The 27028-nt window shown below is 48.2% G+C and overlaps 1 protein-coding gene across 2 annotated transcripts in view; it reads right to left on the bottom strand.

Moving 5' to 3' along the window:
• Positions 1 to 27028, bottom strand: part of BTBD9 (BTB domain containing 9) — a 119761-nt gene that overhangs the window by 25805 nt on the left and 66928 nt on the right. For both annotated transcript variants that reach the window (XM_073556276.1, XM_073556277.1), the window contains exons 7-8: positions 10147 to 10256; positions 9620 to 9809 (exon numbers count right to left, since the gene is read on the bottom strand). In XM_073556276.1, coding sequence (XP_073412377.1) covers positions 9620 to 9809; positions 10147 to 10256 — 300 coding nt within the window. The remainder of the gene's footprint in view (positions 1 to 9619; positions 9810 to 10146; positions 10257 to 27028) is intronic.

The raw sequence follows: 27028 nt of genomic DNA on the forward strand, positions 1-27028 counted from the left end.
TATTAATACATTAGTGCACGTCGTTATTCCCTTGTCCACCACTGCCCTCTCCAGTAATACTGGGACTCAACTCCGGACCACCTCATTTCCTTTCCCCCCGGATGTATGTAATGAGGCGGAGAGGTACCATCTGTGTACCCTTCCTCTGATCTCAGTGATGTGACCTCTCCCACCTGCAGTCTTCATGTCCCCGGTGATGATCCCCCTCCTCTGATGTCAGTCATGTGACCTCTCCCACCTGCGGTCCTCATGTCCCCGCCGTCCTGATAATGATCCTCCTCCTCTGATCTCAGTGATATGACCTCTCCCACCTGCGGTCCTGATGTCCCCGCCGCCCCGGTAATGATATGATAGGCTATGTGGATGTCATTTTGTGTATATTTCTATTTCACTTGTTTTCATAGTGTTTTTCTTGATGCCCTGTGGGTCTACAGCCTGACTGTCTCTTGATGACCCCCTGTAGTTCTTTAATCCCCAAGGCTCCTTTGTTCTCCTCTGGGAGGCCTGGAAACCGCCCCAACCTGTTTGACTACCCCTGGACACAAGGAAGGGGGTGGGGAGAACAGGAGCTGGTCAAGTCAGTTCCTGTTTGGAGAGGATCGTGTAAAGACTGCACTTCAGAGAGAAGGACCCATTTTTATCCTCTGGTGCTAGAGTTTTGGAATCTCGTCTCCCTGGACATTTTATCCTGTTACTGGACTACATTCTTGTTCTGGACTATTGTATCCTCAGTGTGGTGGATTGTTTATGGACCTTCTAATTCTGCCTGTAATAAAGGTCTTGGGATTGTTCACCCTTCCCTCGCTCTGTTGATTGTGTGGTATCGGAGAAGGACCCCGTGACACCGGTGATCATCCCCCTCCTCTGCCGTCAATGATGATACCTCTCCCACCTGCAGTCCTCATGTCCCCGCCGTCCCAGTGATGATCCCCTCCTCTGATCTCAGTGATGTGACCTCTCCCACCTGCGGTCCCCACGTCCCTGCCGTCCTGGTAATGATCCCCCTCCTCTGATATCAGTGATGTGACCTCTCCCACCTGTGGTGCTCATGTCTCGCCGTCCTGGTAATGATCCCTCTCCTCTGAAATCAGTGATGTGACCTCTCCCACCTGCTGTCCTCATGTCCCACCGCATCGGTGATCATCCCCCTCCTCTGCCGTCAATGATGAGACCTCTCCCACCTGCAGTCCTCATGTCCCCGCCGTCCCAGTGATGATCCCCCTCCTCTGATCTCAGTGATGTGACCTCTCCCACCTGCGGTCCCCATGTCCCTGCAGTCCTGGTAATGATCCCCCTCTTCTGATATCAGTGATGTGACCTCTCCCACCAGTGGTGCTCATGTCCCGCTGTCCTGGTAATGATCCCCCTCCTCTGAAATCAGTGATGTGACCTCTCCCACCTGCGGTCCTCATGTCCCGCCGCATCGGTGATGATCCCCCTCCTCTGCCGTCAATGATGTGACCTCTCCCACCTGCAGTCCTCATGTCCCCGCCGTCCCAGTGATGATCCCCCTCCTCTGATCTCAGTGATGTGACCTCTCCCACCTGCGGTCCCCATGTCCCTGCCGTCCTGGTAATGAACCCCCTCTTCTGATATCAGTGATGTGACCTCTCCCACCTGCGGTCCCCATGTCCCTGCCGTCCTGATAATGATCCTCTTCCTCTGATCTCAGCGATGTGACCTCTCCCACCTGCGGTCCTTATGTCCCCGTCATTCCCATTCACCAGTTGTTTCCAGCTCCTTCCATATTGTGATAAGGCATAAAGACGAGGACGGGAGAATATGTAAACTACATTCCAGCTAAATACTCTTGTCGATGAGATTCCTTTGATCATTGGATCGGCTGTACGGCATCAGATTCGGGTCTTTAAAGGAAATAATGGAGGAAGTGAAGCAGCAGATGCACAAAGCGCGGTCGGTTTCAAAAGTGGCGAGGACGCAGTTTCACATTGTATGATTAGAAGGAATCCGCTCGTCGCTGCCAAGTAGCATTAAAGCCACTTTGTAGAACGTTCCGTCCGGGCTCTGATCTCACATTAAAGCCAGCAGCTTGTCTCACCAGCACGGGGCCGCACCAGTAGCGGAGCCTCCCGCAGAACTCCAGAAACGCAGACCAGAAGCGAACACACTCCATATGTATCTACAATATTAATCTGTAAACTCGGGGCTACAGGAAGAAAGGCACAAATGCAACAAAACATATACGGTCGTAAAATGCTTACTTACATGAGAAAAGCGCAAAAATGAGTGACTTCTCTGCAAGTGCTAGGTTCAAAATGTGCAGTGAAGCTGTGTATCCAGCTCTGGGGTGAAATAAAACACTTACTACAGCAGCAGGGAATGGATTATTGAGCAGTACTGAGCAGTGTGGCTGTGAATCTAAGGTGAGATGAAACACTTACTATAAAGAAACAGCAGCATGACCAAAATTACACAGCAGTACCGCTGAGTATAATAAAGCATATTACAAAAAGTCTTTTACATCAAAATACACCCAATCCTGAAGCCTGATAAATGTGCGCCATACCAGACCGTTTTCTCTTCTTTCTGCCACCTCATAGCTGGTAAAAACGGTGCATATCCTTACTAATTTTGCATATTCCATAAATTAATGTATTAAACCAATGTGCCTCAATATTTTAGCCTGTAATCTGTTGGGGATACTAAAAAGATATCAATGGATTCATCATAGCTGCAGCAGCACTTAAGAATTTTTGAACAGGTCAAGGGGACCTCAGTCTCACAATGGACGCCTCCTTAAGGCTAGTTTCACATTAGCGTTTGGAGGCGCAGCGGACGCTCGCCATGAAGCTCCGCCCCCTGCCGCGCCTCCTCCGGTCAGCTCCGCCTATGGGCGCAAGCTGCTGCATGCGGCCTGCGTACCCTATCTTTAGCATTGGGTACGCAGGCCATGTGCAGGTATGCTTTTGCCGCCGCATACGTCCCATAGGCTGAGCTGACTGAAGGAGGCGCGGCAGGGGGCGGAGCTTCACGGCGAGCATCCGCTGCACCTCCAAACGCTAATGTGAAACCTGCTAAGACTATAGTGTCACCCTACGAGGAGTCCAAGATGAGTCTGTGGCACAGAGGAATACAGAATTAGCAGCTTTGGTGCCACCTGCACAGTCGCCTCCGATCCGAACCTCCGGGGTTGTGCATTTTAATGCAGTTAGAGCTGATCATTGTAGAAATGGCTGATGTGTTGCCTGCACCTCAAAATAATTTCCACAGACTTCAGAGGGCGGCATGGTCCTACTCCTTACGCCGTGCAAAAGTCACAACAGACGCCAGAGACTTTCACCATCTACTCCAATTCACAGATGCAGAGGGAGGTCCACCATTGTGCAAGATTGTATCTCTCCAAACATGACAGCACAATGGACCCCGGGGCCGACCAGTACATGACCAAATGTAGCAAAGAAGCACAAGTTACAAGAGTCATAGGTCTGGACAGTCAGTGACGTTTCCGGGTTCATGGCATCTTCTTACACTGTCTTGCAATTGTGAAAACATATCGAGCCCGGAGCACAACGCAACACCGCTCGATGCTCGCCGGGTGCAGGATGTTGTCCTCTCACATAACTTTAGTGTAGAACTTTGTGTTTTTTGCCGTTTTACTCTGTCTAAAGTGAGATGTGAAGGTCTGCGGGGAGCGACATGTTTCACCGTCGAACGAATTTATTCTGCGCAGGCTTCACCCCGGCCAAGATTCTGCCAGTTATCTCCATGAATATTCAGAAACTCACATTAGGCAGAAGGGCCAAGTGCTGCGGTGCGATCTCTAATCCTTCACAATATATTCAGAACAAGCGCAAATCTGGGGGGAATTGATGAGCGGATGGATGCAACTTCACTTACAAATAAACCCCCCCTTGGAAGATGCATATACTGGGGTGTGGGGGACCCAGAGCCCAGAACGTGTGTCTGCCTCCATATTTACTACATATATAGTAATATAAGAGGTTGTCACCCATTTTACTAAAGTTACTTTGTAAAGCTGGAAGAGTTGTTAAAGTTCTGTCCATGCAATTACTGGAAATCAGTAATATGAAGGGTATGCAACTCCACCAATGGAACCAAAACTATGCCCATGTTGTTATGGTCAATTAGGGATACAAGAAGTTCTCACTTTTTCACCCACATCACTAAAGTTACTGGGCAGAGATAATGAGTAGCACTAAAAAATGAGTAATATGAGAGGCTGTCACAGCCCCACCCATATTATTAAAGTTACTTAGCAAAGGTTAAAGAGTTATCAAACCCTGTATCATGCAATGAAATTTAATACTGAGTAATATAAAAGGTTTTCAGAGCCCCAACTATGTCAATAACTAATGGATCTTCAGCTCCGCCCATTTTGCTAGCATCAGTAATTAGGGATTCGAGATGCTGTCACTCTTCTGGCTAGAGGTATTAGTCACAGCCCTAACCATGTAATCAATAAACAGTAGTAGGTGCATCTGTCACAGCCCTACCCATATTATTTAAGATACTTAGTAGAGGTTAAAGCGTTATCAAACCTTGGCAAGTAATTAAATTGAATACATAGTAATGTGAAAGGTTTCCACAGACCCACCTATGTTACTAAAGTTACTTAGTAAAGATGGAAGAGCTATCCTAGGTAATAACGATAATTAGCAGTGATGTGACAGGTTAGGTCTCACTAATGTTTGTAAAATAACTTTGTAAAACTGGAAGAGTTGTGAGATCCCTGTGCTTTTAACTAGGGTTAATAAAAAATAATGAGAGATATTGTCTTACCTGTATTACTAAAGGTACTGAGAATAGCTAATGTTTAGTGAAAGCCCTGCCCATCTTATTAAAATTGATGAATGGAGAAAGAGCTGTCAATCCCAACTTATGACGTCCGTTTAGTAGTTATATAACAAGATATTTAGCCCCACAAAAAAAAAAAAAAGAAAAAAAAAAAAGTTTGTAATAACTTCGCCCATTTTATTAAAGTTACTTAGTATGGGTTAACGTGTTATCAAAGCCTTGCACATGTAATTAGACTTAAGTTTTAATACTAAATAATATTAAAGGTTTTCACAACTCCAATGTTACTAAAGTCCCACCCTTGCTATTAGTGTCAATAAGTAATGGTAAGAGGTCACACCCATTTTGTTAAAGTTACTTAGTAGAGTTTTAAGAGTTGTCTAAGCTCTGAGTTTTCATTAGGTGAAAAAAAAAAAAACTAGTACCAAGACAGGTAGTTACATTTACGCGCATGTTATTAAAGTCACTGAGTAGAGAGTGAAGGTTTTTAAAGCACTGTCCATGTAATGCCAGTCAATACTGAGAAACATCAGATGATGTCACACCCACTACACTCAAGTTACTTAGTACTGAGTTAAAAACTTAGCTAATAACAGTGATAGGTGTAGTTATTACAGCCCTGTTATTGTTACTAGGAGCAAAAGGAATTCATGTGAGGTTGTTATATCCCCCCAACGTTGTTAGTATTAGTGGGTGGTCTGTAGAGGTGAATGGGGGAGGAAGGGGCTAGTCACAACAACACCCATATTAGAAAAAAAATGTGAAACATCACTATGTCTGACAATCTGGCACTACTTCAGCATGGATCTATTATTGATAGCAGATAGGATGGGTAGACTGTCATTTACTGCATAAACATAATGAGAAACAAATAAATAAAAATACTAGAGAAAATAACAAACAATAAAATAAAATGAGATAATTGATTTTTGCATCTTGATCTTGTCGGACTGCGGTCTCCAGAGGCGTCACTTTATACAATCGGCTCCATGTCTCCGGGGCGGGCAGGGGACGTCTATACAATTATGTAACAAGCCAGGAGGTGCTGAAGCAGAACCTTTCCATATGCATCAGGATGGAGCAGAGCCGAGCGCCCCCGCACACCCTCATTTTACACCGTGGCACCATCTCTGGCCTGCCTAATGAGACCGCCAATTAATGCCAATTACAATGACCGTAGCCACAGAGCACAGGAGCCTACAGGGGGATGAGAGGAGGAGAGCGCCATAGACCCGGGGTAACGACATGACAACCCCCTGACACTCAGGGCACAAAGAGCCAGCAAGTTACTGATCCCCAGACACATACACCGTGACTCCAGCCACACATTACTAGACACTACTGAGCTCTAAACCTGTAGTAGATGTAACCAGCAGTCCCATGTAACAACAGTGACACCAGAGTACAAAGAATGTAGTAATATCTGTGGTATTACACAGGACTGCAGGGAACATCTACTAAATTATCTGTACTCAGTCACCTGCAGTCCTATGTAAGACTACTGAGTACAGATAATGTAGTGGATGTCACCTGCAGTCCTATGTAACACCACAAATAACACAGTGATAACTCTGAGTAAAGATAATGGAGATGTCACCTGCAGTCCTATGTAACACCACGGATAACAGTGATAATGGAGTACAGATAATGTAGCAGATGTTGCCTGCAGTCCTATGTAACACCACATAACAGTGACAACTGAGTACAGATAATGTAGCAGATGTTGCCTGCAGTCCTATGTAACACCACATAACACAGTGACAACTGAGTACAGATAATGTAGCAGATGTTGCCTGCAGTCCTATGTAACACCACAGATAACACAGTGATAACTGAGTACAGATAATGTAGTAGATGTCACCTGCAGTCCCATGTAATGCCACAGATAACACAGCGATAACTGAGTACAGATAATGTAGATGTCACCTGCAGTCCCATGTAACGCCACATAACAGTGATAGCTCTGAGTACAAATAATGTAGCAGATGTTGCCCGAAGTCCTATGTAACACCACAGATCACACAGTGATAACTCTCTGAGTACAGATAATGTAGTAATGTCACCTGCAGTCCCATGTAACACCATAGATAACACAGCGATAGCTCTGAGTTCAGATAATGGAGTAGATGTCACCTGCAGTCCCATGTAACACCAGAGATAACACAGCGATAGCTCTGAGTACAGATAATGTAGTAATGTCACCTGCAGTCCCATGTAACACCATAGATAACACAGCAATAGCTCTGAGTTCAGATAATGGAGTAGATGTCACCTGCAGTCCCATGTAACACCACAGATAACACAGCGATAGCTCTGAGTACAGATAATGTAGTAATGTCACCTGCAGTCCCATGTAACACCAGAGATAACACAGCGATAGCTCTGAGTACAGATAATGGAGTAGATGTCACCTGCAGTCCTATGTAACGCCACAGGTAACACCCTGATAGCTGAGTACAGGTAGGTAGTGAACACTCCGCTCTGCCACATCCGGTGCCGCCGCCCTGGATTCCTTGCGGTGCGGTCTCCGGGGTTGGTGTCGCTCTCCGCCATTATCTGCAGGAAGCCGGAACGTTCCACACCGCTGAGCTATAAAGCACCAGTGTGATATAAATCCCGCTATTTACATTCATTACTATCGCACTTTTATCACCGGGATTCACGGAGACGGAGCAGCGTTTTATGCGGCCACTTATCCCGCGGAGAAGCTTTCTCTAAGTGTTTGATGTCCGCCGGCCGCTCAGCTGCGGATAATGGACACGTCCGCCACTAAATCTCAGGAAAAGGGGATTTTAGAAATGCCGTGACCGTCCCGGGTGCAGCGGCGGCAGATGTGAGCGGCGGCAGATGTGAGCGGCGGCAGATGTGAGCGGCGGCCTGCAGTCACGTGACCAGCGGCCATCACTATCACAGGCCGGGGATTATAACACTATTGCGGTATACGGGGTGCAGTCACTAGGTTATAATTACTGGTTATTACTGTCGGGTAGTGATTATAGAAAAGCTCTATATTATATCACCACCATACGGTGCATTAACCCCTTCCTGCTGGAGACAATTTGCATTTTTGCGCCTTTGGTAATTTTCTCGTTTCCAGGAGCCATAACGTAACGTAGACGTCCGAGGCCTCGCGCTCTCCGGGACGAGCTGGCGTTACAGATGACACCGCTCACTTTAATGTACTGACAAATGGAAAAAAAATTTAGCAAGCGGTGAAAAAAAAAACAAAAAACGTTCATTCCGCCATTGTTTTTTTATTTTGCTTTTTTTTTGGTGGTAAAAATGCCTTGGAACGCGATACTCCAGGTCGGGAGGATGACGGTGATACTTGTGACTCTCGCATCGTTTATTTTCCCACTTCTTGCTTGGAGCGGGGGGCCGATGATTCTTTCCTGCCGCTTTGGGGTACATATGACTGTTTATAGCATTTCTTGCGGAGTTGCAGCGATTCCTGTGTTTCACTTTTAGTTTTGTTTTTAACTAAAGTCATTTACTGCTTAATATTTTTATCTTATGGTTATTTTTATGTGAATTATTAATGGGGTAAAAAAGAGGCTTCAGTCTATAGATACTGTATAGATACTCTTAAATATATGTTTTTTTAGCCTTTTCTTATACTTTTTTTTTAATACATTTTTAAACCTGTTGAATCTGTGATCGTCAAGTCCATGAGACCAACACTGCAGCCCATCGGCAGCCTGCGATCGGGTCACGGAGCCACAAGGAATGGCGTGCACCCGAGACCGCGCATCTTAAATGCCGCTAGCAGTGATTTAAACCAGCATTTATTGGGTTAAGCATCAGCGGTTGAAGCGATGTACACAGGTCCATGCACCTGCGACCGACATGATGGACAAGTACCCCAAATGTCAGGAAGTGGTTACCGAACCCCCATCACATATATCACACCACACAGCAGGCTTTATATTATTAGTCTATAGTTGTAGAGATGCTCTGCAGTCCTGTGACTATAGCAGCAGACGGCGGTGAGATGCTCTGCAGTCCTGTGACTATAGCAGCAGATGGCGGTGAGATGCTCTGCAGTCCTGTGACTATAGCAGCAGATGGCGGTGAAATGCTCTGCAGCCCTGTTACTATAGCAGCAGACGGCGGTGAGATGCTCTGCAGTCCTGTGACTATAGCAGCAGATGGCGGAGAGATGCTCTGCAGACCTGTGACTATAGCAGCAGACGGCGGTGAAATGCTCTGCGGTCCTGTGACTATAGCAGCAGACGGCGGTGAGATGCTCTGCAGCCCTGTTACTATAGCAGCAGACGGCGGCGGTGAGATGCTCTGCAGCCCTGTGACTACAGCAGCAGACAGAGCGATGTTCTGCAGTCCTGTGACTATAGCAGCAGATGGCGGTGAGATGCTCTGCAGTCCTGTGACTATAGCAGCAGACGGCGGTGAGATGCTCTGCAGTCCTGTGACTATAGCAGCAGACGGCGGTGAGATTCTCTGCTGTCCTGTTACTATAGCAGCAGATGGCGGTGAGATGCTCTGCAGCCCTGTGACTATAGCAGCAGAGGGCGGAGAGATGCTCTGCAGCCCTGTTACTATAGCAACAGACGGCGGTGAGATGCTCTGCACTCCTGTGACTATAGCAGCAGATGGCAGAGAGATGCTCTGCAGACCTGTGACTATAGCAGCAGACGGCGGTGAAATGCTCTGCGGTCCTGTGACTATAGCAGCAGACGGCGGTGAGATGCTCTGCAGCCCTGTTACTATAGCAGCAGACGGCGGTGAGATGCTCTGCAGCCCTGTGACTACAGCAGCAGACAGAGCGATGTTCTGCAGTCCTGTGACTATAGCAGCAGACAGAGCGATGCTCTGCAGACATTACCTGATGGAGCCGATCATGTACGGCTGCGCCAGCTGCACGATGATGGCTCCGCTCCCCAGCTGGTGGCAGGTGTACCCCGAGTCCCAGTCGTAGTTCTTTGTGTCGCCGTTCAGCAGAGCGTTGCGGCTGCGGCTCACGCCCTCGATGACGCTGGCACATTCAGAGATGGTGGCGACGTTCTCACTGGGCACTAGAAGACACAGAAGCCGAAACGCATTATGTAGGGAAGGCCCACATCACCATGAGAGCGCCCCCTGTGGCCACTGCTGGAATGCTACACTGTAGCAGCTGCTGCTCATCTCCATGACAACCATTGTCCACATTCCATCCATTGTCCAGAGCTCTGCTGACTCCAGCTTTGCTGCACTGTCTATTGGAGTCTGATGTAGTCAGAAATTCGCCCCCTGCTTCATCACACGCTGCTGCTCCTCTTTGCTCCAATGCTTTAGTCTAAGGGGCATCCAACCCTTGGCTTTATATACAATGCAGACCCTACGTGCATATAGGAGACCCCAATTATTTCTTACCCATCAGACCTCGCTCCAGAATGAAGCTCTTGTGGGTGAACATGCACTCGAAGGCCACCAGATGGAAGACTTTATTGACGGTGTTGTGGGTGCCCACGATCCGGACGTATCTGAAAGACATGGGGGGGAGACGACATTAGAGAGGGGCCGACAATGGCGCTCGTATTACCCCGATACCACATTGTGTCCTCTATATCTGCCAAAATCAGTGAGACGGCACGGGAAGGGTTAAACGTCACATTTCTGAATGCAGCTTTGGATGCGACTGGAGAGCAGTGAAAACGATAGTAATACATATTTATAATGAGGTGAAATGAGCAGATCCAGGAGCTGCAGAGCAGAAATCTCCCAGCGCCCCCTGCTTGCTCAGTGTCTGTGCATCGTCTGTGCTGGTGATTTACATTCTGGGAAGTGTCATGTTCATACCTGTTTCCACTTGGGTGAAACTAAGTGCCCCCCGTATTACAGGAGCTAAGTGCCCCCCCGTATTACAGGAGCTAAGTGCCCCCCGTATTACAGGAGCTAAGTGCCCCCCGTATTACAGGAGCTAAGTGCCCCCCGTATTACAGGAGCTAAGTGCCCCCCGTATTACAGGAGCTAAGTGCCCCCCGTATTACAGGAGCTAAGTGCCCCCCGTATTACAGGAGCTAAGTGCCCCCCGTATTACAGGAGCTAAGTGCCCCCCGTATTACAGGAGCTAAGTGCCCCCCGTATTACAGGAGCGATCAGGGGGATCCTGCAGCACGAGATGAGTAAGGGGTCACCTTGGCCGCCCTATGAAGAGAGGCAGCGCATCACTCCGCTGTCCCAGCTCTGCTCCACCTGCGCACGTCTCCTCTAATAAACCCAAGACGACGCTTTAAATTAATCCGAAGGAGAGCAATTGACCAGACTGCGCCTCAATATGTGGCACCGGAGAGGAAGGTGACCCCCGGGGACGGAGATCTCAAAGAGGTGGAGATGGAAAGTGACAGGACAAGGCGTCGCTCCCTCCTCTCCCTTCACCGTCCCTCCATTCTGTCCACCCCTTCTCTCCCCCAGACCCCCCGATCCTATGCTATCCCCCCAGTGGGGCGGAGGGGGTCCTGACACCGAGTCCGAGCTCACTCGAGTCCCATGGGGCATTTGGCAGCATCTTCCGTGGCGTTATCGTGACTCTGCTACAGAACTTCTTGGATTCTGACTTTAATAGAAATAGTAAAATAGTAGAGGTGGTTTTTCCCATTGCTGGAGGCTCCGAGTATTGTGGGGGATTTTTCCCCCTATTTTACCAATCATCACCAACAGGGACAACAAAAGAAACAGACCCCAAACCACACAGAGCGATGAATGGTCTCAATTAAAAACCATAAAAAATGGCTGAAATTCAAAATGTCCAAAAAGAAAATAAACCGGAATCCTGGGAGCAGCCGGAGCTCGATGAGCTGTGCGATAACTCACAGATGGCAGCGATTCCTGAGGCCGCGGACGTATCTCATCCAGCGCGGCCCTTCACCTCCGCTATATACCGCGGTGCCGGAGACCTTGAGCGAGTGACCCGACAACGCGGGAGGAACATAAACAGCGGAGGAAACGGCTTCATCATCACCGACCTGTACGGTAGGGGTCGCGCCAAACATGTCACCGGCCCGGAGTATCAAATGTGACCCCCAGAAATAACGCTCCTCCTGCCAAAGCCTGTGAGGCCAATTCTTCATCGCATCTGTTCCTGGGAAAGCTGGGTGATGAGCTGCACGTCTGCTGCGGCCACAAGGGGTGTGTATGGGCCGCCCCCGCGTCTGCTGGGGGTCATCACCCCGCGCTCACACTCAGTGATACATTGTTACCACTGATGCAGAAATAAGTCAGTTTACCATTCAGAAGTCTGGAAAAGCTGAGCTGCGAAAATGAGCCAGGACTTCACTGACAGGGCTTTGTCGCAGAAGTGTTATTATGGGGCGGTAATAACGGTTATAACAGCCGGCAGGCACTGCGCTTTCCCAGACTCCCGATTGTCCCGTGTTTTCTACTTTCCATCACTAGGCAGACCAATCGTTCAGGAGCCCAGGAAAGCGGTGTACTATCCCTCTTACTTCTGTCACCCAGCTTTCCCAGGAGCAGATTCCCAGCAGACGAGGACGACTCAAGGACTTGCACGAGTCTTGAGAAATCCTCAGAAGCTACAAGTAGCTGCAGCCGGCACAGGTGACGGAGAATTACAGGTGAAAATGAGAACTAATGCGGCGGAGCGTATGTCGGCGTCACCATTAGAATAAATTCATCTTCCGCCGCTCCCTGTACAATAATATGCTCAGAATTCACTAAGGATAAAGACAAAACATCGGAGAATGATCCCACCCGGTGCGCCGGAGCGACAGCGCCTCCAAGTGGTGGCAGCGGGGCATAACGAGTGTCGGCTCTGCCATCAATAATGGAATGCAGGCCGCGTCCTCGGATGGGACGTGTTTTAGCACTTCACCAGGCAGCGGTGTAACATTTATTATTGAACAGTACGGAATGTTCCAGTAAAATCCCCCCCCCCCCCCGCGTGACGCTGATTACTACCCTGCTCCGGCCCCCCACGGTGACAGTAACATGCGATTCATCCGACTGTCACTCACAACCATGACTACCAGGTGATAATTACAGCGCAGGCGCGGCCCCCCGATCATTCCAGCCCGATACACTAAATACATACAGACTCCCAGGGAAGCATGTCCCCAGAGGAGCAAACACCAACTACAGACCCCCAGGGGAGCACCCCCCCCCCCCAACTACAGACCCCGGGGGAGCACCCCCCAACTACAGACCTCCAGGGGAGCACCCCCCAACTACAGACCCCAGTGGGGAGCACCCCCCAACTACAGACCCCCAGGGGAGCAAACCCCAACTACAGACCCCCAGGGGAGCAAACTCCAACTACAGACCCCCAGGGGGAGCACCCCCCAACTACAGACCTCCGGGGGAGCACCCGCCAACTACAGACCTCCGGGGGAGCACCCCCCAACTACAGACCCCCGGGGGAGCACCCCCCAACTACAGACCCCCGGGGGAGCACCCCCCAACTACAGACCCCCGGGGGAGCACCCCCCAACTACAGACCCCCGGGGGAGCACCCCCCAACTACAGACCTCCGGGGGAGCACCCCCCAACTACAGACCTCCGGGGGAGCACCCCCCAACTACAGACCTCCGGGGGAGCACCCCCCAACTACAGACCCCCAGGGAAGCATCCACAACTACAGGATCCCCAGGGGAGCACACCCCAACCACAGACCCCAGGGGAGCACCCACCAAATAAAGACCCCAAGAGAGCACCCACCAACTACAGACCCCAGGGGAGCACCCACAATTACAAACCCCCAGGGGAGTACACCACTACTACAGCCCCCCAGGGGAGTACACCCCAACTACAGCCCCCCAGTGGAGCAGCCCCCAATACAGACCAAAAGCCAGAAACTCAAAATATAAACCAAAGAGAAGCTCTAAATACAGACCCCAGACGCCCTGAACACACATTCCTGACAAGCAAACCTATAAACAGACCACAGGCGAGACCCTTATATACACACCTCAGGTGTGCACCCCTATATGCAGACCCCAGACCAGCACCCCTATATACAAACCACAGAATCCCTAAACTCAGATCCCAGACAAGCACCCCTATATACAGAACCCATAACAGCACCATAAATATAAACCACAGAGGAGAAGCCTAAATACAGACCCCAGAATACACACCCCAGGCAAGCACCTTTATGTACAGACCCCCCACCAGACCTGAACCCTTAACATACATCCAGAACCATTCCCTCTAAATACAAAGTAATATAATCCCACAGTCCAGAGATCATCCTACAGTTATATATAGTTTGTTCCAGTGCTGGACTCACATTTCACAGTTATATTGCTCAGAACTGCTTTATAAAACTCTCCTAGGCTTTATTTCACCCTGGATCTGGATTCACAGCTACAATGCTCAGTACTGTTGAAACATGTCCAACAGTCATTTTTTTGCTTTCTAGTTAGTATTATCACACTCCTGGTCGACAGCTACACTGCTCAGTGCTGCTGTATAATGATGTCAGGAAATATGACAAGTGTTCTGGGCTTTTAGGGGGGGGGGTACACTGGCAGTAACGGACAGAATGTTAAAAGTGTATTTCTAGCCTGAGACTGGGAATAGTCATATCGCCCTCACTGCAGCATACCTAGTAGCCAGTACAGAGCAGGTCGGCCGTTCTGGCGACTACATATTCTAGGCATAGTTCCCTGACTGACCTGAGGGTCAGGGGGTGCCAGAGACCTGCAAGTTCCAAACCAGAACTGGAAAGTGGGATATAATAAATCCCCTGATGAACTGGGGGCAACCAAACACCCCCAGTTCCTGTCAAATGTTCTCCATACTGCTACTTCTAATTAGTGGTTAATTTCACATCAGAGCTGAACTCACAGCTACACTCCTTCTGTGACTACTCTAATAACAGGACTTGTGAGACTAATGTGCAAGTGGGAGAGGTCTGATGAGACTCTTAGAGTAACAGGGGGCTTCTGTCAGGACTGCTGCAGAGACTAATGGGGAAGGAAAAGCAAAAGATGAGCAATCAACAAACATCTCTTGATGATAATAATCAGGGTGCACACCCTCCAATACGGCATACAGTCCCACCCGGCCACCCTGGGGTGCAACCCCCCCATCCACCCCTGGGAGCAGTCTGCTCGGCCACCCCTGGGAGCAGCACCGCCCAGCTACCCTTGGGTGCAGTCTGCCCAGCTACCCCTGGGTGTAGTCTGCCCGGCCACCTCTGGGTGCAGTCTGCCCGGCCACCCCTGGGTGCAGGGTGATATGGCTAAATAAAACTATAGGAAAAGTCAGTTCAAATTTTGTAAGAATCAGTATTAGAAAAGTTCCCAGATAAGTTTCCATTGGAAACCACATCCTTATTCTGATGATTTTTGGTGCCCCCCGGATTCACGTCGATAGAGAAGATGGCTCGGCCACGTTCTAATACTATTACAATCTGCCAGATTCTGGGATAATATCTCCCTACTTCATCACAGTGACTGCTGGACGTGCGTCGGGGTCCCTGTTCCTGCCCCTCCCCCGGCCTCCAGCAGAATAATCACATTGTCCCGGGATACAGATTAGTTGTGAGACTAATAATATCAGTTGTGATGAGACCGTAACCGGCGCAGTGTGCGTCCGAGCCAATTACACTTCATACTACACGTTGCATCCTTCCAACGATGGCAGAAACTACAGGACACGAGATGACAGAATGGTCGGCCAACGGCTCCAGCCGGATAATGACAGCTTCAAGGGCCGGTGCAGACCAATGGCGAGATCGCCAACGTGCTGCCACGTAATGGAAACAGATGTGTCCTTCACTGAAGACGCGACCAGCTGCGAATCCCCAAACCCTGCGCTCGGCGGGAGCCGCACACCTCAAAGGCAAAGGAATCCGCTCAGTATTCCCGACACTGACCGCTCCAAACACAGCACAAGCTGCAGCACACACACCACATTTGGTATGGCAGCACCGCCGCGCAGGAATAACAGCGCAGCACATGCAGTACAGCGTACAGGAGACACTAGACGCTGCGCCCCAGTGTGCTCTCCATGAGCTCCCGAGGGACCCGACTGTGCTCCAAAAACTGCGCGACAAAACGGAGGCAACGTATATTCTACAGAAAGCAAATGAGATCGAGAAGTATAAACTCCGTGCAGTGCAGAGACCAAGACACAGCACTATGTGCATACACTGACCCTGATTTACATGCTGTATTATACGCCAGAGCTGCACTCACTATTCTGCTGGTGCAGTCACTGTGTACATACATTACATTACTGAACCTGAGTTACATCCTGTATTATACTCCAGAGTTGCACTCACTATTCTGCTGGTGCAGTCACTGTGTACATACATTACATTACTGATCCTGAGTTACATCCTGTATTACACTCCAGAGCTGCACTCACTATTCTGCTGGTGCAGTCACTATGTACATATATTACAGATCCTGGGTTACATACTGTATTATACTCCAGAGCTGCACTCACTATTCTGCTGGTGCAGTCACTATGTACATACATTACATTACTGATCCTGAGTTACATCCTGTATTATACTCCAGAGCTGCACTCACTATTCTGCTGGTGCAGTCACTGTGTACATACATTACATTACTGATCCTGAGTTACATCCTGTATTACACTCCAGAGCTGCACTCACTATTCTGCTGGTGCAGTCACTGTGTACATACATTACATTACTGATCCTGAGTTACATCCTGTATTATACCCCAGAGCTGCACTCACTATTCTGCTGGTGCAGTCACTGTGTACATACAGTGGGGCAAAAAAGTATTTAGTCAGTCAGCAATAGTGCAAGTTCCACCACTTAAAAAGATGAGAGGCGTCTGTAATTTACATCATAGGTAGACCTCAACTATGGGAGACAAACTGAGAAAAAAAATCCAGAAAATCACATTGTCTGTTTTTTTTTCATTTTATTTGCATATTATGGTGGAAAATAAGTATTTGGTCAGAAACAAGCAATCAAGATTTCTGGCTCTCACAGACCTGTAACTTCTTCTTTAAGAGTCTCCTCTTTCCTCCACTCATTACCTGTAGTAATGGCACCTGTTTAAACTTGTTATCAGTATAAAAAGACACCTGTGCACACCCTCAAACAGTCTGACTCCAAACTCCACTATGGTGAAGACCAAAGAGCTGTCAAAGGACACCAGAAACAAAATTGTAGCCCTGCACCAGGCTGGGAAGACTGAATCTGCAATAGCCAACCAGCTTGGAGTGAAGAAATCAACTGTGGGAGCAATAATTAGAAAATGGAAGACATACAAGACCACTGATAATCTCCCTCGATCTGGTGCTCCACGCAAAATCCCACCCTGTGGGGTCAGAATGATCACAAGAACGGTGAGCAAAAATCCCAGAACCACGCGGGGGGACCTAGTGAATGAACTGCAGAGAGCTGGGACCAATGTAACAAGGCCTACCATAAGTGACACACTACGCCACCATGGACTCAGATCCTGCAGTGCCAGACGTGTCCCACTGCTTAAGCCTGTACATGTCCGGGCCCGTCTGAAGTTTGCTAGAGAGCATTTGGATGATCCAGAGGAGTTTTGGGAGAATGTCCTATGGTCTGATGAAACCAAACTGGAACTGTTTGGTAGAAACACAACTTGTCGTGTTTGGAGGAAAAAGAATACTGAGTTGCATCCATCAAACACCATACCTACTGTAAAGCATGGTGGTGGAAACATCATGCTTTGGGGCTGTTGCTCTGCAAAGGGGCCAGGACGACTGATCCGGGTACATGAAAGAATGAATGGGGCCATGTATCGTGAGATTTTGAGTGCAAACCTCCTTCCATCAGCAAGGGCATTGAAGGTGAAACGTGGCTGGGTCTTTCAACATGACAATGATCCAAAGCACACCGCCAGGGCAACGAAGGAGTGGCTTCGTAAGAAGCATTTCAAGGTCCTGGAGTGGCCTAGCCAGTCTCCAGATCTCAACCCTATAGAAAACCTTTGGAGGGAGTTGAAAGTCCGTGTTGCCAAGCGAAAAGCCAAAAACATCACTGCTCTAGAGGAGATCTGCATGGAGGAATGGGCCAACATACCAACAACAGTGTGTGGCAACCTTGTGAAGACTTACAGAAAACGTTTGACCTCTGTCATTGCCAACAAAGGATATATCACAAAGTATTGAGATGAAATTTTGTTTCTGACCAAATACTTATTTTCCACCATAATATGCAAATAAAATGAAAAAAAAAACAGAATGTGATTTTCTGGATTTTTTTTTCTCAGTTTGTCTCCCATAGTTGAGGTCTACCTAAGATGTAAATTACAGACGCCTCTCATCTTTTTAAGTGGTGGAACTTGTACTATTGCTGACTGACTAAATACTTTTTTGCCCCACTGTACATTACATTACTGATCCTGAGTTACCTCCTGTATTATACCCCAGAGCTGCACTCACTATTCTGCTGGTGCAGTCACTGTGTACATACATTACATTACTGATCCTGAGTTACCTCCTGTATTATACCCCAGAGCTGCACTCACGATTCTGCTGGTGCAGTCGCTGTGTACATACATTACATTACTGATCCTGAGTTACCTCCTGTATTATACCCCAGAGCTGCACTCACTATTCTGCTGGTGCAGTCGCTGTGCACATACATTACATTACTGATCCTGAGTTACATCCTGTATTATACTCCATAGTTGCACTCACTATTCTGCTGGTGCAGTCACTGTGTACATACATTACATTACTGATCCTGAGTTACATCCTGTATTATACTCCAGAGCTGCACTCACTATTCTGCTGGTGCAGTCACTGTGTACATACATTACTGATCCTGAGTTACCTCCTGTATTATACCCCAGAGCTGCACTCACTATTCTGCTGGTGCAGTCACCGTGTACATACATTACATTACTGATCCTGAGTTACATCCTGTATTATGCTCCAGAGCTGCACTCACTATTCTGCTGGTGCAGTCACTGTGTACAGACATTACATTACTGATCCTGAGTTACATCCTGTATTATACCCCAGAGCTGCGCTCACTATTCTGCTGGTGCAGTCTCTGTGTACACGGTGTATATATCAGAGTTCTGCGGACCCCCCTGGTGATTTCTCGGGGGTGATGCGCCTTCTTTCGTCCTGCAGTGAGGATGCAGCTGTTTGTTCATCATCAAATCTTAACAAAATCACTTTTCTCCTACAAATAAATGGGATGTAATTCATCGGATCCGGGGCCCGGGGTGCAGCGACATGTGGGCGTGCGGCCGGTGCCCGTCGATCTCCGGGAGTTTATGGCCGCTCAGTAAATGTTATCTGAGCTGGAGATATTCTGTCACCGTCCCGATATCCATCCAGATGAGCCGGTGATGGCGGGAGCGCCGGCCGTCTCACTGATGATGGATATTGGTGGAGCGCAGACCTTGGATAAGGATGAAATAGAGACCGCCGCCCGGTGTTTTATGTCCGTCACCTGTGAACAAGGAGCCGCCGCAGCGCATAGATTATCATAACGGCCGCGTCGCTGAGGAAGCCTGACACCAAAATGGATGAGGGTCTATTAAGAGACAGGAGAGGACTCGTGCCGTGGAAGATGGAGAGAGACGCCTCCGCTGCAGCGCTCTCCGCGCCAGTCAGGTCACAGACAAACCTTAACGGGGAACTTCAGCCAAAATCAGAAGCGGTCTGGTATGAACGCCAACATAGCACTGACTGCTACATTGTAACAGATTGTGACAGTCTGACAACCGTCTTCCCACATCAGCCCTAAGGTGTCAGACTCCAGCCTTTTGCGTTATTTCCCGGACTGTGGCAGGCACACGGATCTGTGACCATTACACTCCGCCCTCATCAAACCCACTCGCCCACCCTGTACCTGAGCCAAGATGGAAGACCATGAAGCCGCGCGGCCCTTAGAGTATTGTGAGGGACCAAGTAAATGTCTCTCCCCTCCTGAAATGTGCCCCACACCCTTGGGATTCCACAGGATCATTGTTTGATTTTAATCAAAACGCCAACACAAGGGTGTGAACTCTTCTGCCGCTACAGCAAAACTGAATCCTTTTGTCTTACTCAAGCACATGGAGACCTCGTGGCACAACAAGTCACAGCAAGGCTCTGAGGCATTGAATCTGGAAAATGACCAATATCATCTCTGAGACTAGCCAAGGAAATAATCCGAATTGGCATTCCTTCTCCAACACGCCCATGCCCAGCAGCCACGTGTAGCACGCTGTGTTATTGAGTTATAAAGCATAGCTAATAGGAATTACATACAGTAGGCATATTTAGTCCCTATGCGCAGATAAAATCCAGCGGAACCCAGTGGCGTCACCACTCACGCATTCAGAGCTTCAGGCGGAAAGTTATGGGTCATCCATGATTGTGGACCCAAAATCATATTCTCAGACATGGGAGGGAGGGAGGCAGCCCAGCCCAGGGGTGGCAGCTGAATGTGGGAGGGATCAGCCTAGGAGATATAAGGCAGCCCCTCATTTTGGACTGCGCCATTCGGCTTGGAGTTCTGAGTACAGTACATAGCTGCGCCATCCGGCCTGGAGCCCTGCGTACAGTACAGAGCTGCGCCATCCGGCCTGGAGCCCTGCGTACAGTACAGAGCTGCGCCATCCGGCCTGGAGCCCTGCGTACAGTACAGAGCTGCGCCATCCGGCCTGGAGCCCTGCGTACAGTACAGAGCTGCGCCATCCGGCCTGGAGCCCTGCGTACAGTACAGAGCTGTGCTGTCTGGCTCAGAGCGCTGCGTACACCAGGCAGGAGCCCGAGTAGAGGCCCCATTTGCTCTTATACTGATGACCTACCCAGAGGCCATCAATAGACCTGCACATCCCCTATGAGACAGAGGACACAACAGACACTATCCCCATCACTTTCAGAGTTGTCCCAGACTGCCATCCACACCACTGTCAGAGCCTCCACAGACGGCATAGAAAGCATTCCCATCACTTCGACAGTCAGTGCAGAGCGCATCCACACATGGCGCAGAGCGCGCCCTCGTCACCTCCACATACACCACAAAGTCTCCACAACACCTCCCATAAATCGGCTCAGAGCGCCTCCACGACACGGTCACAAACATGGCAGAAAGCCTCCCGGTCCCCTCCACAGATTATCCCCATCGCCTCCATAGATGGCACGTCGCCTCCACACACGGCACAGAGCGTCCCCGTCGCCTCCACACACGGCACACAGCGTCCCCGTCAACCTCACACACGGCACAGAGCGTCCCCGTCAACCTCACACACGGCACAGAGCGTCCCCGTCGCCTCCATAATCGCAGCAGGAAGCCTCCATATCGCCCCCACAACTAGTGCAGAGCGTCCTCGCAGCCTCAGCAGTCGGCGCCGTCTACAATCCAGCGTTATTTACTTCTGCGTCCGATATTAAAAGTCATTTTTATAACCCGGTGGTAATTATAAACTTTCCGTTTGTTTCTTCGCTGACTCGGCGCCGTTTCTTCGAAGACATTTCCCAATACAAACTGTTCTGTCTCCTACAGGAATAATTGGGACTTAATTGCTGCGGCAAACGGCTTTGATGGAGAGCGCAGATCAGTCTCACTCTGTTCTGCGGCTCTGGAGCACCGGAGGGAAGGAAAACCAGGGCTGAAATCTGGAGAAGCGATTAGACGAGGAGGGAACGTGGTTACAGTGCGATCAGCGGGTCTCGTGTGTGATCCCTGACCGGCGAGCGGGGGAGGAGCGAATATCAGACACTACGCTCAGCTCAAAGTGGGGGGTAAACGTTTGAAAGTGTGAGTGTTATCTGTCAAGACTGAAGAGGCGAGCACCGGCGTCCCTGGTGGCCTGAGGTACTGAAAGGGTGAATGATGAGCCGTCTGCAGTCTGAGGAAGGAAATGAGCTAAAATATGCTGTATGGGCGGGTTCAGGTCTGCATCCCTGGTGGACTAGGGTATCAAAGGAATTATGGCAGCAAGTTTTTGCTTTGTAATCTGAGAGCAGCATGACTTAAGGGCAGAGATCCTGATTCCAGTAATGTGTCATTTACGGAGCTTTTTGCATTATTTTCAATAAAATCAGAGATGATCACTACAGGACGAGGGGTCTCCTGCCATAAAGTTCTCCTCCTGTGTAACCCCATATCCTCATCTGATTGGCAACTTCCTGTGTACACTGGCAGAAAGCTGCCAAGCAGTGCTGTGGGCGGGGTTATTGTAATGTAAAATGTCTGTAAGGTATGACTTCTAGAAATCTCCCATTTCACTCTGATGAGAAAATCCGCCTGTCATAGTTGCAGCATCCCCCCTCCTTAACAGCTCTGTGTCCACATTGGTAATAGGACACTTCCTCTATAAGCATTTGGCCTATCTCCACAGAAAGGAATGTTAATTAGTTAAGGGAAAGGATTCCTTTGTCCTGGCCACGAGGCTGGATGCAAGTATATGAGAAACATTAAAAAAAGCCTAGCGTGCACTTTGCTCGAGCCAGAGATATAATAATCACATTTCTGTAATCTGAGTGGACCCAGCTTTGCTACGGTAGCTCTTGCGAAGTTCTCGGACTTCCAGAAACTGAGATATGGATTGCTCCCAAATGGAGAGTCTTAATTATGGCATGTGTGGTGTTGTTTTATTGGGTTTGATAAACTACAACCAACTAGACCCTCCGTGAGTTTATACGAGCTTTTCTCGTCTAGATATAGTTAGTATAAGTTTTTAGTTGAATTGCAAGCCATAGAGTAGGGGGGTTGAACCTCACCAGACCGCCCCTTTCGTGATGTAACAGACCCAAAGGGATAAGGTATTCCCTCCCAAAATTCATTCAGTTTGAGCTGCAGATGCCATGCTAGAAAGATCTGCCGATGTCTTGGGATGTCTGACTGCGGCCCATCCCCCGAGCCACATGGGATGCCTAATACCAACTAAGCAACTGTAAGTGTAATTTCTGTCTTTTCATCCATGTTATTTTCATATTTGCATTGTACATATTTAATGTCTCAATTTATAACAATTTTTATTGGTATAATCACTGCCCACATTTTGGGAATAAATGATAAAATCTATTAGTTTGTCTCCATGCTCTAAGAAACGAATTATGCGCCTTTTTTAGATAATCGCTACTAATTTGGGGGCTTGCCACGGACCCTCTTAATTAATTGTTTGATTAAGTGAATCGTGGCTGGTGGCAGCGTGGTGTGTTCGGTTGGTTGGGCTAGCTGGCAGTACGGAAGGGTCTTACATGCTGAATGAGAGGCTGCGGCCACAGCATTGATAATTCCCTTACTGCCGGAGTCTAATTGCCCGGGCACAACAAGCAGCCCATCCGGCGACTAATTATCCTAGGTGCAGTTCCCTGACTGACTTGAGGGTAAGGGGGGCGCCGGAGAGCTGCGAGTTCCAAAGTGGAAGTGAGAAAGTGGGATATACATAAATCCCCGCAGTTCTTGGAAGGTTGTTAGCAGTGGTGGGGCATCCAAAATACCCCCCCTGCGGTAAATTGTTAGAGCAAGATTAGCTTGCTGTATATTTTTGTCACATAGTGCCGGTGGTGGGATAACTAAGATAAGCCCCCACTGTGCCTGTGATAGCTGTGTGCCGGCAGTGCATCGTGTCCCTCCGTCCGCTGACATACCGGAGTCAGTGGTGGGATCGTGACATATTGGTGGCAGGGTGCTGTGCTGTCGTTCATCACAATTTGGTGGCAGCGGCGTGCCTTCGTCATCACAGTTATACACAAAGCTGCCAGTGTTGTGGGTGGGGCTATTCACAGAAAGATGTCAGTGGGTGGGTGGGGTTATACACAAAGATGTCAGTGTGTGGGTGGGGTTATACACAAAGCTGCCAATCAGTGCTGTGGGCAGGGCTATACACAGAAAGATGTCAGTGTGTGGGCAGGGTTATACAGATCTGCAGAAGAGAAAACTTTAATTGAATCAAAATGACAGAAAGCAGCCCAATAAGTGACATATCACTGGAATCAGAGTCTCTGCACCTATATTATGCTGTTCTCAAGTTATATACTGAAAAGTAAATTTCAAAAACTGACCATCACATCCAAGCATAAACATTGTGTGAACAGGTGCTTAACCTAGAGTCACCAACTCATATACATTCAAGCAAAAAAAGAAGCACACTGTAGCGCCATAACATGCAAATATGAAAAATGAATTGCATTACTGCATTAGAAATATGAAAAAATTGAGAAAATTTAGCGTATAAAATGGCCAAGTTATGTGTACCTGGAAGCCACGTTAAGGCATTTCTCGTTTTCCAGGTCCCTGTCTATGCCAATCCTCACTAAGACTGTAGTCTCCATCTGAATGGGAACCTATGAAAAATCCTCTGTTTAGACTGAAGTCTATATCTCTGTGGAGTCTAAACAGAGGATTTTTCATAGGTTCCCTATTCAGTAGAAAGCACGTGTATGCTCACCCTCTATATTCAGTATAAAGCTCGTGTATGCTCACCCTCTATATTCAGTATAAAGCATGTGTATGCTCACCCTCTATATTCAGTATAAAGCTTGTGTATGCTCACCCTCTATATTCAGTATAAAGCATGTGTATGCTCACCCTCTATATTCAGTATAAAGCTCGTGTATGCTCACCCTCTATATTCAGTATAAAGCATGTGTATGCTCACCCTCTATATTCAGTATAAAGCTTGTGTATGCTCACCCTCTATATTCAGTATAAAGCACGTGTATGCTCACCCTCTATATTCAGTATAAAGCACGTGTATGCTCACCCTCTATATTCAGTATAAAGCTCGTGTATGCTCACCCTCTATATTCAGTATAAAGCACGTGTATGCTCACCCTCTATATTCAGTATAAAGCTCGTGTATGCTCACCCTCTATATTCAGTATAAAGCTCGTGTATGCTCACCCTCTATATTCAGTATAAAGCTTGTGTATGCTCACCCTCTATATTCAGTATAAAGCACGTGTATGCTCACCCTCTATATTCAGTATAAAGCACGTGTATGCTCACCCTCTATATTCAGTATAAAGCTCGTGTATGCTCACCCTCTATATTCAGTATAAAGCACGTGTATGCTCACCCTCTATATTCAGTATAAAGCTCGTGTATGCTCACCCTCTATATTCAGTATAAAGCACGTGTATGCTCACCCTCTATATTCAGTATAAAGCACGTGTATGCTCACCCTCTATATTCAGTATAAAGCACGTGCACATGCTCACCCTATACTCAGTATAAAGCATGTATGTATGCTCACCCTCTATATTCAGTATAAAGCACGTGTGTATGCTCATCCTATATTCAGCATAAAGCACTTGCGCATGCTCACCCTCTATATTCAGTATAATGCATGTGTGTATTCTTACATTCTGTAATCAGTAGACAGCACGTGTGTATGCTCACCCTCCATATTCAGTATAAACACTGCGTATGCTCACCCTATATTCAGTATAAACACTGCGTATGCTCACCCTATATTCAGTATAAAGCATGTGTGTATGCTCAACTGTCTAATTGTGATTCACCCACATAGAAAGAGCGCAACGAATCAGCGCATCCTGTAGAAGAGACGCTGCAGGACAGAACCCAGCGGCAGCTATTTTCCTTCTGAATGAAACCCATTTGAGGATTCATGAAAACGACCAATTATCGTTCCTAATTTGGGACATAAAAGATCATCATGGGAATAATCCTGTAGCATCTGCATTTGACTACAGTGTTGTGGATTATTTGTTCCCTGGTGGTCTAGGGGAATGAAGGGTACGGCTGTGCTGATTATCACAGCTTTCATTTATGACCTTCCTGGTCGTGCACTTTGCTCGTAACAAAACGTTTGCGCCGTCATTCATGTGCAGTCATCTCCTACAGTGCCGATCCCTACAATCGGAGGCGATCGCTCTGCCAGACAAAAGCAAACAATGGTCTGAGAAAGCCAGGTGGGAGAGAATGCCAATAAATCCTGCACACTAGTTTGCTACATTTCAGATTGCATCTCCATTAAAGTAGTTGCTTCATCAGACTTGTGCGCCATAGGGGTGTGTTCACACGGTGCGGTTTTTGCTGCGGTTTTTCCACAGAGAAACCACAGCTCTTGGCAGAAACCGCAGTGTGAAATATTCCTGCGGATTCCTATTCTTTGTTCAGCGGATTTGATGGAGAGAGAGAGAGATTTTTGTATGTCCCGGAACGGAATGCAGCTGCGGTTCCGCAAAAAAGTAGTGACATGCTGCCGAAAATAAACCACAGCGAATCTGCGCAGAATTTTCCGCAGCATGTGCACAGCGGATTTGGTTTTCCATAGGTTTACATGGTACTGTAAACCGCATGGAAACTGCTGCGGATCCGCAGGACTAAATCCGCTGCGGATCTGCAGCAAAAACCGCAACGTGTGCACACACCCTAAATGTCTGATAGATGCAGCTCCAAGATCCCCGTTCAAGTTGCGCAGCATTTGTGGCCGTGTACGTGGCAGCACCTACACCCGACGCTCGCTCCATTAACTTATACGGGGTTCCCAAAATAAAGCCAAGCTCACACGCGCTCAGTTACGTCCCTTCTCTGCAAAGCCTGGGAACTTCTATACATTTTCATAATTAAGCAGGGGCGGATGTAGCACAGGCGGAAACCCCGCCCAGGAGTAAGTCACTAACTGATCATGCAGCATGAATGGTGCCAGAGTTGTCCATTAAAAACAACTAATTGCAGGTGCTCAGAACACAAGATCTACGTTGTGGGAAATACGACCGATCGGGCTCATCCTAATCAGCGAGCGCTGTCTGACGCTTCCACAGTCGGTGTGTCAGGCATTGCAATGTCTCCCCTCCTCCCTCCATCACCGGCTGCGACGTCTGGAAGCTTTATCTTCATATCCAGATAGGAGGTGATAAAACCCCGACTCCTCGCCTGTGCCGCCCGCTGATTTTAAGAGTCTTTTGAGCTCCACGGACGGAGAGTTTAATCGAAAACTGCAAAGCTAACGAAAACAAGCGTGCAATATTTCTCTGCCGAGACGTCGCCGGTGAATCTGTCCCTCGCGTGCAGTGCCAGATTACTTATCCAGAAGGAGCAGGAAGGCAAAAGCAAAAAAAATCCAAAAACAAACAAAAAACCCAAACACAAAATACAAATACAGGCCTCAAACTGCAACTTTAACCCCAGAGAACTGGATGAATATTGCCCGACGCCGTGCTAGGATTTGGTATACAGCCCCAGCATACGCTGAAATAAAAAAAAGAATAAAGTATCGACTATTAAAAATAAAAATTCTCAAAAATTACATTCTAAATCATGGCCACGTTGTTAAGATTCACTTACATGTAAGTGCTGTGCGACCGAATCGGAGAACGTAAGCGCTGTGCGACCGAATCGGAGAACGTAAGCGCT

The sequence above is a fragment of the Dendrobates tinctorius genome, unplaced genomic scaffold, assembly GCF_039654945.1.
Source record: "Dendrobates tinctorius isolate UK_male_01 unplaced genomic scaffold, ASM3965494v1 ptg000232l, whole genome shotgun sequence".
Classification (NCBI taxonomy): domain Eukaryota; kingdom Metazoa; phylum Chordata; class Amphibia; order Anura; family Dendrobatidae; genus Dendrobates; species Dendrobates tinctorius.